General features: G+C 39.8%; 1 protein-coding gene across 4 annotated transcripts; it reads right to left on the bottom strand.

Moving 5' to 3' along the window:
• Nucleotides 1-456: 456 nt before the first annotated feature.
• On the bottom strand, nucleotides 457-12453 carry polr3c (polymerase (RNA) III (DNA directed) polypeptide C). 4 transcript variants are annotated; one of them, XM_077525857.1, is made up of 14 exons: nucleotides 12394-12453; nucleotides 11955-12222; nucleotides 6353-6499; nucleotides 5595-5859; nucleotides 4680-4942; nucleotides 3877-3981; nucleotides 3626-3799; nucleotides 3488-3539; nucleotides 2923-2983; nucleotides 2683-2833; nucleotides 2157-2258; nucleotides 1103-1152; nucleotides 872-1021; nucleotides 457-803 (listed from the first exon to the last, which is right to left on the bottom strand). In XM_077525857.1, exons 2-14 carry the CDS (start codon nucleotides 12141-12143, stop codon nucleotides 719-721), a joined length of 1794 nt encoding a protein of 597 aa, XP_077381983.1. In that variant the 5' UTR covers nucleotides 12144-12222; nucleotides 12394-12453; the 3' UTR covers nucleotides 457-718. The 4 variants fall into 4 exon arrangements, with proteins under 4 accessions (XP_077381983.1, XP_077381984.1, XP_077381985.1 ...); XM_077525858.1 differs by having other exon boundaries at nucleotides 11955-12443; XM_077525859.1 differs by lacking the exons at nucleotides 11955-12222; nucleotides 12394-12453 and adding an exon at nucleotides 6617-6779.
• Between the last annotated feature and the right edge of the window lie 552 nt (nucleotides 12454-13005).

The raw sequence follows: 13005 nt of genomic DNA, 5'->3' as shown, positions 1-13005 counted from the left end.
GTCCCATCATCATGTTTGCAGCAAGTTCTAATTTGTTACGCTTGTGCTACCTTTTACAACAAGTCATTACTGGCATCTTCTGACTTACTAAATATAAATACTTTGATAACTGTACCCTAAAATGAACAGGAAGTGAGGTATGAGTATTTGAATGTCCAATTTTGCAAATTAAAAAAAAACAAAAACAACAAAAACTAAAACTAATAGTGAAACTAAATAAAACTAAACTAAAAGTAAGTATTTATTAAACAACTAAAACTAATAAAAACTAACAGAACCATCTTGAAAACTAAAACTGACTAAATTAAAAACAAAAACAAAAACTTACTAAAATGAAAAAAATCCAAAACTATAATAATAACCGTGCACATAAGACAAAGATAATAAGACACTGAAACAAACTGGCCCACTTTTGTTGATTTTTCTCTCTGTTTTGAAGTGAACAACAGTCAAATGTTCTGCCTGTAATTCATATCTTTATTGTTGTAAGTGTTAAAGGACAAAAAAAAAGAAACAGTTATTTCATTAAATTTTTTTAAAAAATTAATCACTTATTAGAATTTTATTCTGCCAAATATTAAATAAAATCAGCATGTATTCTTAACGGGGGGGCAATGTCATTCAAATTTTATTGGACAATCATGATTGCCAAGTGAGACCAAAATAAAACCATGATTGACATTTGGACACAGTCTGTAAATACTCTAAAGGTGTTTACTCAACTCGAGGAAGAGGCGGTGGTGTGGATGTAACATTCGAGCAGGAAGATGGTTTCATCCACTTGGTTCTCCGCCGAATCCAACCTGGTAAAGGAAACACGAAAAGGTAATCAAGGAGAATCCGACAAGCCGACGTGCTCCGGCGATCCTACTTGTTAATATGAAGGCGCAGAGAATCCAGCTGCTGCTTTTCGGGAGCCGTGATCATCTCCTCCACCTCCGTCAGCTGCTCCGGTTCGGCCCCGCTGGCCTGCAGGGACGCCAGGATGGCCTCGATGCGCTGAGACTTCTCCAGGAGACGCCTGTCGATCAAAGGACGACGACACCTTCAGGACCGTCGCCCGCACACCGTGCGACGGAATCGACAACCGCGACGCGCTCACTTGCTGTTGGATGTCTCAAAAAGACGTCTGTGGATGAGGTTTGCCACCGTCTGCACGCAAACAGTTCGAAAGTTTTCATTTCGACACGGAGACAAGTGCAGGTTTTGTACAGCTCTGGGGGGGGAAAAAAGAAAGGAAGAGACCACTGCAAAATCATCAGGTTCTCTGATTTTGCTACTTATTTATTAGTGATGTAACGATAACAGCAACATTGTGATATCACGATATTAAAACTGCCACGACATATCATTGTCATCATAACACAATATTAAAAGCAGCACATCTTCTAAAAAAAAAAAAGTTGGGTTGATTACCATTTGTGCAGTTCTAGCACCCACTGGTGGCTAGTTTTTTTAGTGCAGTTTAATTTTCGCAAGGCATGTTTTGGCCCTTCTATTTTTAAAATCCACTGTGATGGTCAGATGAAGGCACACATAATATGCTTTGTGAACCGAGTCAGTATGTGGAGGAACTCAATTATTACTCCTACTTGTGTAAGTGCCTCCCTCAATATTAATTGATATTAGAGATTTCAGGTTGTTTATATGCATTGTATGAACAAAATCACAATATTATGTTTTGTTTTTTGTTTTGTTTTTACAATAATGTGACCTTTTTTTGTATTGCCAACCTCCCCACAATATCGTGATAATTATCATATCGTGACCTTTATATCGTGATATCGTATCATGACGTTTGGAATGGATATCATTAAATCCCTATTATTTATGAGTAAAGTGAACATTTTTATTTTGGATTTACTAGACTGGATGGATGGATAATGTATAATAATGCTGGAATCAGAAGTTGGACCAATCTTTATAAACAGCTTGTTTACTTACTGAACTCCAAAGTTTGCGTATAATAGTCACACATTGAAATGCACTAGAGAAAAAAAAATATTACAATTAAACCCTAAAAAATATTATTTACATAAACATCCCTAAAAATTATTACTATTATTTCCCATATATTCATTTGCATAAAAGGTAAAATGTTTCAGTCTCTTGATTCCCCCCCGAGCTGTAAATCTATCAGGGCTGAGCAGTTTTACCTTGTAGCAGTTCTGAAGCAGCATCCTCGCAGTGGAGAGCTGGTTGACGGTGTAAAGATAAAAAGTGCGAGATGGCGCAAAGTCTGGAGTCTTTGGGATTTCCTGTGCGAGAACATGAAAGTTTGAAACATCTGGACAGATTTGGCACCACACGAGGGATGCACCTTCATTGCATTAGGAAACAAACCTCCCAATGAGAATAGTTTTGGGGGGTTTTCCTACAATAATATGCAGTTTTAAGTTATTTCACAAAACGGAGTTTCAAGACATTCTTATAGGTTAAAAAAAACACACAAAAAACACCTGCAAATATTTTTTGAATTGCAGCATTATAAGGTCCTATTTACTGAAATCAAAAGCTATTTGATGTACTGTATATAATATTTGATGCCACTTTTGCACAAAACATGTCATCATGTCCAGTTACACCCACATTGTCTTCTTTATGGTCTTTTTCATAAAAATATTTACAACAATTCTCTGTGTCAGTGATAGCGTGTGCGGGACGGGAAACTGCGTTGTTTACCTGCAGCTGGACCAGGTTCTGCGAGAGAAGCATGTAGAGCATGTCTTTCGCCTCCTTGGCGGGAATCATGGCAAAATCCTCCACCTGCTTCTGTTCCAGGTGTCTCTTCTTGAGCAACAGGCGGAAGATGCGCGCCGATCGGGATCCGAATCTGCCAAAAAAAAAAAATGGGATTCGAAGCACATTTTTGGATGGAAAGGATCTTTCAATCGCAAGTGGAGAATTCAAACAAGAGCTCACCTCTCCTGCACGACAGACTCCAGCGTGGCCCGTGCCAGATTAGAAAGTACTCGGTGCAAATCTGACACAGCAGTCAAGGAAATCATTCGCATCTTGTGTCAGTGGGGTGTATGCTACGGAAGAGGCGGGACTGTTTTTGCGAACGAGTGTTGATTCTGTTCGGAACCGGAATCAAACCTCATGTGCAAAAACACGGAAGTCCCGCCTCTTTCGTGGAATATACCCCATTAGACTAATCTATCTAGTTTCCATCCAGCTTCTCCCGCTCAGGGTTGTGGGTAAGCTTGAGCCTTTACCAGTTAATTTTGGGTGAAAGGCAGACTAAATAAATATATATCAATATCTATTCCGAATTGTCCCTAGGTGTGCTGGTGAGTGTGGATGGTTGTTTGTCTCTGTCTGCCCTGCGATTGGCTGGCAACCAGTTCAGGGTTTACCCCGACTACTGCCTCAAAGCCAGCTGAGATAGGCTCCAGCACCCCCTGCGACCCTTGTGAGGAGCAAGAGGTTAATGAAAATGGATGGATGGATAAATATATATTTTTTTTTCCCATGAAAAAGATACTGACAACGTACATCCCGCCTCCGCTCTCGCCAGCTTTGCCCACAAACTCCATCTAAAAAAAAACAAAAAAAACAAGGATTCTAACATTTCTCGTGAGTAAAAATCAGGACCGTAAAAACCGACAGGAAGAAGTCATACCGGGTCATCCACCAGCAGAGAGAGATACTGATCCAGCACTTGTCTGTGGATGTTGTAAGCAGCCGGCAGGGATCTGAAGATCTCGTTGGCCGAGAGGGGCTTGGTGGCGGCGGCGTCGGGCGAGGTGGTCACCTCGCTCATCCTCAGCATGGTCCTTACGATCTCACTGCTGGTCTGATACGAAAGCGCCAATATAAAACATTCCGATTGGCACACACGCAACTCGAGCGTCGGCGCGCCAAACGCCTGACCTGGTCCATCTTGTTCGCTACGGCGCCGATGATGGCTTGGTCTCGGAAGTGCAGATGGAATCGCTCGAGGTTGACTTGCCAGTAAATTCCCTCGTCGCCGTGAGTCTGAACACAAACGCAGCAGGCTTAACAATTAATGGCCAACGGCGAATATGCGGATCCACTAGAACAGAGATGAAGAATAAAAAGATGATGAAGAAGAAGATGATGAAGATAATGAAGAAGATGATGATGATGATGATGATGATGAAGATGAAGAAGACAATGATGATGATGAAGAAGACAATGATGATGATGATGACGATGAAGAAGAAAATTATGAAGAAGATGTAGAAGATGAAGAAGAAGAAGTAGTCGTAGCAGTAGTAGCAATCATGGCAACTAATGTGTGACATTGAGGCAAGTAAGCTTGATCTTTTTTACCTTACCAGGTAATAAATACATAAATAAATAAATGCCCATGTGAGGAAAAACCTTAGCGGCATGCTACATGAGTTGCACATTTTGTGATGTTTTTGGCTGCTGTTGTATGTTGGAGCATGTGATTATTTTTCGCCACTCTCCCAACATACTTCTTTACCCAACATATTTTTAAATTAATATTAGACAGATTTGTTTTTGTCATATTTTATGACTATTTTCTTATTTAGTCAAGCTTAATTCCCAGTAGAGTCGCAATAATTCTCATAGCCAAGAATCCACTCGAAGCACCCGGACAACATTTTGTCAATGAACAATCTAACTTGTGTATGCATACGAGTAATCATATTGAAGAGACAAAAAGTAGCGAGTGTCAGACCCACCGCCGAATCCATCCTGGCCTTCTTTGCGACACTCTGCTCCTCTGCATCCTCCAGCTGCCTCTTGCCTCGTCCCACCAGCGTCACGTGCGGCACCGTGTAGCAGTCGGGGAAACTCTCCGGGGCCGGCGGCTCGGCGCTCGCGGGACCTTCCGGCGAATCGGCGGCGGCTTTGCTCGCCGTCCGAGGGCAGCGCTGAAGAAAATGCGTCTCCACCAGTTTGGAAAAGGCCGACGACACTTCCGTGTAGTCCATGCTGTGGCCCTCTGTCACATGTGGGACAATGACACGCGCAGATTAGCAAACAAAAATAGGGCACGATGTAACGGCAATATCGTGACATCGCGATATTAATACTGCCACAATATATCGTCTATATTAAAAGCAGCACATCTGTTCTAAAAAAGTTGTTTTCTATTCATGCAGTTCTAGCACCATCTAGTGGCTAGTTTTTTAGTGCACTTTACTTTTCTCAGATGTCAAACCGTCAACTTTGACACAGTTACATTTGAAATTTATGTTTCAACTGATATGAGAGCTGATATGTTGGTCATCTTTGCTTTGAAAATTTTCCTCATAAACACGGAATCACCTCAAGAAAAGTGTGTCCATGTGTAAACGTTGAAACTTGGCTAAAACTTTCTGCGGGTTGCCCTTCTCATACGCGGGCGATTTAAGAATGTGACAATCCGTCAATATTTCAAGAAATATCCCATTGTAATCGTTAATCCGTCATTCATCATTCCTCAGAGAAATTGGCGTCATTGACAGTGTGACGGACCTTCCATCAATATTAATATATCGTCTGGAAATTAACATATGTATTTTAAAACGCCATCCAATGACCATTATTTTTGAAAAGGGCTAATATGAATGATGAATCAGTCGAGCCCTGAAAAAAAAAATGGCATTACTGACCCTCCATGGTCTGCGTGAGGCGATCCGCGACCGCTTTCACGATGTCGCTCATGGTGACGCGGCCCCTCTGCAGCATTTCCTCGACGATGAGCTCCCCGGTGTCGCCGTAGAGCGTCTTGGCGGTGTAGATGTAGCGCGGGTAGCGGAGGATCCGCAGGATGAGGCGGCAGCTGCCGCAATACTCGCTGGGGCTGCCGGGTCCTTTGCGACCCGGGCCGAACGTGCAAAATCCATGTTGCACCAGCACACACAGCGACTTTTTCACCTGCGTGACAAGCATTATTTCAAGAAATTAGGTTTAAAACCGTCATTTGAAGGTGTTTTTGGACTGGATTTTACACTACACAGGAACAGGAAAATAAAATGAAAATACAAGTCATGTTTTTACTGTCCTCATGGGGGCCCGTGTGCACTTCAGGCTTGAAGTATTTTGACTGAAGCGGCTCAAGATATTTTAATGACACCCGGGAAATTGCGAAAACAATTAATACATAATACATCACTGTTAACATGAAATAACAGTTCTTATGGCTTCATGGTCAACATGTCTGCATCACATTTTTGTAGTTCTGACTTTGAATATCTGTGCCTTCCTATGTGGAGGGGTTTAGGTCAAGAGATGTAATTAATATTTGTACAGTGAGGCCTGTGAAGCCATTTGAGACTCTTGTGATTAAGGTTATATGAATAGATTTGACATGAGGAGAAGAGCTGTAGATATGGGATACATTTTGCGTCATCGTCAACAAATCCAGTACCAAGTCCAGAGAGACCCCAGTTTCTTGAAGGATGCTCCTCAGATTTTGCGCTCCAGCTCTGAGCAGATTTGTGCCCACTTTCTCCACCACTTCTCCAAAGTGCTCCCGAAGCAGAAGCCCGCACAGGCGTACCTCCTGGGAAGTCATCTTGACGAGAAAAAGAAAAAAACGAAATTATGAACCTGCACACTAGTCGCACTTTCGTAATGTGATGTACAGTAAAGTTTTTTTTTTTTTAATTTATCAATATTAATATTCACAAACCTTGAGAGTAGGCAAGTGATTAAAGTTTAAAACGTGTCTCACGCGTGAAGAATGAACTCCGAGATGGCGCTAACACATTTTGCAACTGCGGCATGTCACCCTGGCAAGATACAGGAAGTAGTGCCACAGCTGCTCTCTTCCATTTCCGGGTACTTCCGCGTAGTGCATTGTGGGTATTGTAGTCATCAAACTGGGCGGCAAGTCGACTTTTTAAATCACAACAAAAAAAATAAATATATACTCATATTGCTGCTTTCAGTTCATTTTTCTATATTAAAAAGTTGCATATTGTGAGAACGCGTTGTTGTAGCCATGTTGTTATAAAAGTTGGGTCCGCAAAGGGTTAATAAACATTTTATTGCCCATTCATGAGGTTAAATTCGACACTCGACAGTTGGTCTGTCCAAAGCTCCACCATATTGTTGGTTGCGCACGTCTGTCTCCGACCAAAACAAGGTAAGTTCGTTAACATTTGGACAAGAAATTTGCAAACAAAACTGACATGTCGCCATTTGCTTCATATGGAACTTGTTCATGATGATGATGATGTGTGTTTTATGCGGCTGATTTAACACTAATAAAACACCGATTATTGTGATGTATTTAAGTTAATGGGAGCGTCGAAACACATCGGAAAGTTTTAATGATATGCGCAAAGGCCTTTTTATTATTTTTTAATGACGTGTTTTCTGTGTACAAACATGCAACCAGAGCGCAACTCCCGACTTCCGCCCAGTAAAAAAAAAATCTCTGATTTTGATTAGGAAATGGTGACTTTGCTCTACTTTGTGCTTTCAACAATCTACCATAAACAAGCTCTCTTTTGAGTCAGGGATTTTTTATTTTTTTTGTCGTCCCCATTTAGTAACGCGGAAGTGAAGTGGCAAATATTACGCAATTTTTACAATCAAAAATGAAGTCCGTCCTGGAAAAATAGTTACCCTTGATCCCCATTAGTCTTGAACACACCATATGGTCTCCATGTAACTAATGAAATCCTATTAGTTTTTTTGCTTTCCTTACGTATGAAATATCCACTCAATTGAATTATTAAAACGTGTATCATCCTCACCTAAAAAAATGAAAATAAAGTATTCACTTGTGAATAAATACAATTGTTTCATATCTACAGTATACATGTACTATGTTAGGGCTAAATTTAATGTTTTTGGTATTAAGTCTGTTTATATTGGTTGAAATACTTTTCGTACTTCTCATTTTTCATTTATGGGGAACTTGTAAATGGGGAAAAAAACAAAAAACAAAACCAAAATACTGGGCACCACCCGATAGTGATGATGTCTGCAAGGCCATGAAGACCAAGGCGATAAATATGGAACACAGAGAAAATTTACATACAAGTAAAATCTTTTTTTGTTGAAAGAATTGAACTAGTCAACTAGTCATCACTTTGCACAAGATTTTCCATGACATGACATGTGACCACAGTGCAAAATTTTTCTTTTACTTTCAAGAACACTTCCAGAAAAAAAAAAAAGCTCTGACAGACAAAATGTTAATTAACTATGTTGGGCTTTCAGGTGCAATTTTCAAAATGCGACTGATGTAATTGCCAATGGATGCCTCAAGGTGGCAGCAAAGCACTTTTTTTGTTATTAGACACGGTTACGAAATGAAATCTCCTTCCCTCACCTTAACGTAGTTCCTTGGCAGCAAGATGGTACAAAAGCAACATTTTTATATTAGACATTGCTTTGCCATGAGCACAAAAACAGTGAAAATGTGCAGCTAATAAGATTTGGATAGGTTTGCCACAAAAAACAAAACAAAAACAGAGATTGACTGTATTGTTGCTTGTCCTTCCAGACTTGAGGCAGGATGCCAATGACCATCACCCGAGCTCCCGGGGTCACCGTGCTGACGCTGACGTCGAACCCCAAAAGTCATTGGCCTCCCTTGTGCCAACTCATCAAGGACCTGTGCTACAGCCCCTCGTGCTGCGGAGCTTCGCGACAAATGGGGGCTGTCATGGGCTCTTCTCAAGCCCTACTGGGGGTGAGAGCTCACACTAATTGCACTAGTTAGTAGGGGTGGGAATGTTTTTGACTGTCTCATATTTTAGTTGTGGGAATGCTGAAAGCATCCTACACGTCATTCGTATTTTTATTCTCCTCACTTTTTTCACATAATTTATATTTCAATTTATTTCATAAGCATTCAGCTTAGCATTCAGTTCTTAGCATTCAACTTTCAGCATTCCCACGCAATTTCTCCAGAAATTGCACTTAGTCTAGTTAGCTTATATTTTAGTGCCAGTATCGATCCGGTATCGATAATGTCGATATTTGGATCGACCCGCCCACCACTAGTTGATGAGCCCAATCTCAATCACAAATTGTGATTTTAATGATTCACAATCATTTTTTGGAGGTAAAAACTGCAAATTTAATCAGCATAAAAATAGAGTCAATAGAAGGTTTGGTTTTTTTTGCTAATTGTTCTTCAGTGTCCTCGGGATGGGGTGTTTTATCAACATCATCCTGAAATGACAAATTGGTGTGATTTTTTTATTATTTTTTTCCCATGGTAGGCCCTGCAGATCGCGACGGGCTTGATCACCATCGCCCTCGGCGTCATTCCCATGTTCGGCATTTACGCAGACCCCTGGTGGAACATGAGTGTCAATTTGTTCTCCTTGTGGATGGGACCAGTGGTAAGTAAGCGCAACAAACGCCGACAAGCTGTCATGTCAAAAAAATCAAAAAGTTTACTTGACGTATTCAAATAATTTGGTGTTATTTCTTTCCAAGAGTGAGTGGTTTAAATACGTGCTCAGTATTGCTCATGTAGCAGCAGTGTTGCTCTTTGGTTATTGTGGGAATGCTTTTCAGCATTCCCACATATGTTATTGTGATTTTTATTCTCCACACTTTTTTGCCATGTAACAACTCCTACATAATTCTTCCGATTTACACTGTTCAAATTTCAACTTGCTTCAAAAGTTCACACCTTTCGGGGTATATATCATCTCTTTCCACATTACTTACAGTACTCACACAATTTAATGTTAAATATCAACTTTTCCCCATTCATTTTCAATGGGATAGAACATGAACTATTTCTAAGTGTCACTTTCCACACCCACTTCCATACATGTAACTTATCATCGTTACCAGGTGTTTGATACTGCTCGTTGGCATGATAAAGTCCATTGTCCAGTAACTAGGAGGTCATCATTTCATAATTTATCTCTCAATGTACTTCATAAGCATTCCACATGCATTCAAATCTTAGCATTCAGCTTTCAGCATTCCCACGCAATTTCTCCAGAAATTGCACTTAGTCTAGTTTACTGTAATTATACAGCAGATCAAATCGATCCGTGAATGTTTTTGGCGTACCAAAGTAAAAACAAGTTCAGGGAAGTGCTTGAAATTGTGATGAAAATGACTAATGCGTCTTCTTTTCTGCTTCTCCTGTAGTTTGTGCTTTTCGGCATCATCTGCATTTTGTCTCAGAAGTTCCCAAGTCGATGCCTGGTGAGGAGAATGTTTTTGTTTTTTTTAAGACAAATATTGTATGCAACGTACAGTGCTGTTGTATGCTCTGTTTTTATGCGTGGCTAATCGCCCCAAACTCTGTGCTCATTTACGTTTGTGCGCAACGTTGACATTATATAACAATCTCAAGGGCAAATTTCATCGATTCGACATCACAACGTCTGCTTGTGGATTTTGGCTTTCTTTGTGCCGCAGCCTTAAGTAGGGACTGCAAGCAAGTATTTGCTCCAAGTCGTAACCACGAATGACATCATTCCTTGGGAATGTAAACAGTCGTTAAGATCATGGCTTGCTTGTTAAAAAAAAAAAAAAAGGGGGGGGGGGGGGTGAAAGAGGATATTGGAAAAAATAATCTTATATTAAATCACAATTGCTACATAGCCTGGTAGGGGACATGGCAAAAATATTTCAGATTGCAATCCTATTGCAATACTATTGCATTATATTGCAATAACTATTGCGATATAACGTGAAATAACTATTGCGATATAACGCAAAACGACTGCGATTTCACGCAAAACTATTGCGATTTAATGCAAAACAACTGCACGCAAAACAATTGAGATTTAACGCAAAACTATTGACTTAACGCAAAACGATTGCGATTTAACGCAAAACGAATGTGAGTTAACGCAAAACGACTGCGATTTAACGCAAAACGATTTCAATTTAACGCAATAACTGTTGCAAAATATATTCAAAATTTACACAAATTGTGTGTGAGAGAACGAGAGATTCCACTTCCGGGTCATTAGCAACTATTAGCAAAACCAAGTTGGCTGTCACCAACCCCATATTTTGTTTCCTTGAAAAATGACATTTTTCAAAAAGTCTGAATTATGTTTTTAGGTGATAATCAGCACGATTCTGAACCTGTGCGGCGTGTTATTCGCCACGGCCAACCTGATCCTGTGCGCCATCAACATCGGCGTGATCGACATCTGGGACGTGTGCGAGCCCAGATACGACGACCGCTTCGACTGGACCACCGACAAGCCCACGCAGAGTCCCAACGAGAAGTACTTTGAAAAGCGATGCTGGGAGGGAATCAAACTGACGCTTGTAAGTATTCAAACGTATTCGTCACGTAAATTCAATTTCAGAGATTTGTTTGAGATCATTGCTGAAATCATGCAAAGATGGAAAACTATGCAGTAGGGCTTGACCGAAAGATTTTTTTTTTTTAAATTACAAGTAAATTCATAAAAAGTCCAGTTTTCAATTTGGCATCCGTTTTGTTTTCAGTAAAAAATGTTAGCATGTTAACTGAAAAATGTTTGATAGTTTACACAATTGAGCATACTCCTAATGTTCATCATTACTGGATGAGAGGTCATCGTGTGGCATTACATTTTGTTTTCTATTCATTCCGATAGGATTATTATTGTTATGATGATGATGATGACTATTATTATGATTATGATGATTATTATTAGGATTATGATGACTATTGTTATTATGATTATTATTATTAGGATTATGATGATGATTATTATTATGATTATGATGATGATTATTATTAGGATTATGATGATGATTAATATTAGGATTATGCTGATTATTAGGATTATGACGATTATGAGGATTATGAGGATAATAATCATCATCATCATCATCATCATCATCATCCACCCATTTTCTGGACCGCTTCTTCCTCACAAGGGTCGCGGGGGTGCTGGCGCCTATCTCAGCTGGCCCTGGACTGGTTGCCAGCCAATCGCAGGGCACACAGAGACGAACAACCATCCAAACTATCATCATCATCATCATTATCATTATCATTATCATCATTATCATTATTATTATTTATTACTTACTGTTCCTCCACCTTCTCCAAACACGCTTGCAGCCGTTTCCCCAAAATGTCCTCTTGATCCGAGCCCCTTTGATAAACGGTCCCTGTCCTGTTCGCATCTCCAGATGTTCCTGAGGGCCCTCAACGGCGTCCTGCTGCTGCTGGCCGTCATGCAGATGTGCCTGGCGCTCAGCTCCTCAATCTTGTACATCAAAGCTCTGAGGCGCAGCGACAAGGAATACCAGGTAATGGCGTCGTATCACGGTACCTGGGTCAGTCACACTGACCCCCTTGGAACAAAAACAACATAAACTGAATTGAAGCGTGTTCTGCAATTTACATGGTCTACGACCTCTCCTGTTACGTCAATTTTCAGGAACGCCAGTCATGAGCTCGAGTCAAACTGACTCGCTTTAAAGTTGAAAACTGACCGTTTTTTACAGCCAATTATTCACACGTACCTGAAGGTGGATCGAAATAGAGGAAGTTACAGAAAGATGGATGTTTAAAAAAAAAAAAAAAAAAAAAAAAAAAAAAAAAGTCAAAAATCAAAATGCTAACTTGAAAATTCCTAAAAAGCAAGACAGAAAAACAAAAAGTGTAGCGAAGACCTCACGTGACCTGAGACAAGCAATTAAGCAATGCAGGAAAGTACAAGCAAACTGACGAGACAACGAGGCACACCTGGACAAGTCACCAGTGGTTGGAGGGAGCCGATTGGTTCATGTAGGAAATGGGGCTGACAAGTATGGAGGACCAAAATTGCCAAAATTCTAAATAAATACATTTGACTAAATAAAAAAATGGTTTAAAGTGAAAATAAAAAGGGATATAAAAAAAAAATACAATCCGGAAATTATAGCCAGAAAAAAATAAATATAAATGGAAATAAAAAGAGCAAAATATATATATATATATATATATATATATATTTGCATTTAATTTTTGAAAATATATTTTTGTATGTCCGTTTTTATTTTTACTTTTAGTCATTTATTTATTTAATCATTTTATTTATTAAGTCATTATTTAGTCGTTTATTTATTTAGTCATTTATTTAGTTTAAATTTGGG

The sequence above is a fragment of the Festucalex cinctus genome, chromosome 7 (genome assembly GCF_051991245.1).
Source record: "Festucalex cinctus isolate MCC-2025b chromosome 7, RoL_Fcin_1.0, whole genome shotgun sequence".
Classification (NCBI taxonomy): Eukaryota; Metazoa; Chordata; class Actinopteri; order Syngnathiformes; family Syngnathidae; genus Festucalex; species Festucalex cinctus.
Note: the sequence above shows the minus strand (reverse complement) of the source record. Positions and strands in the feature narration are given on the sequence as shown.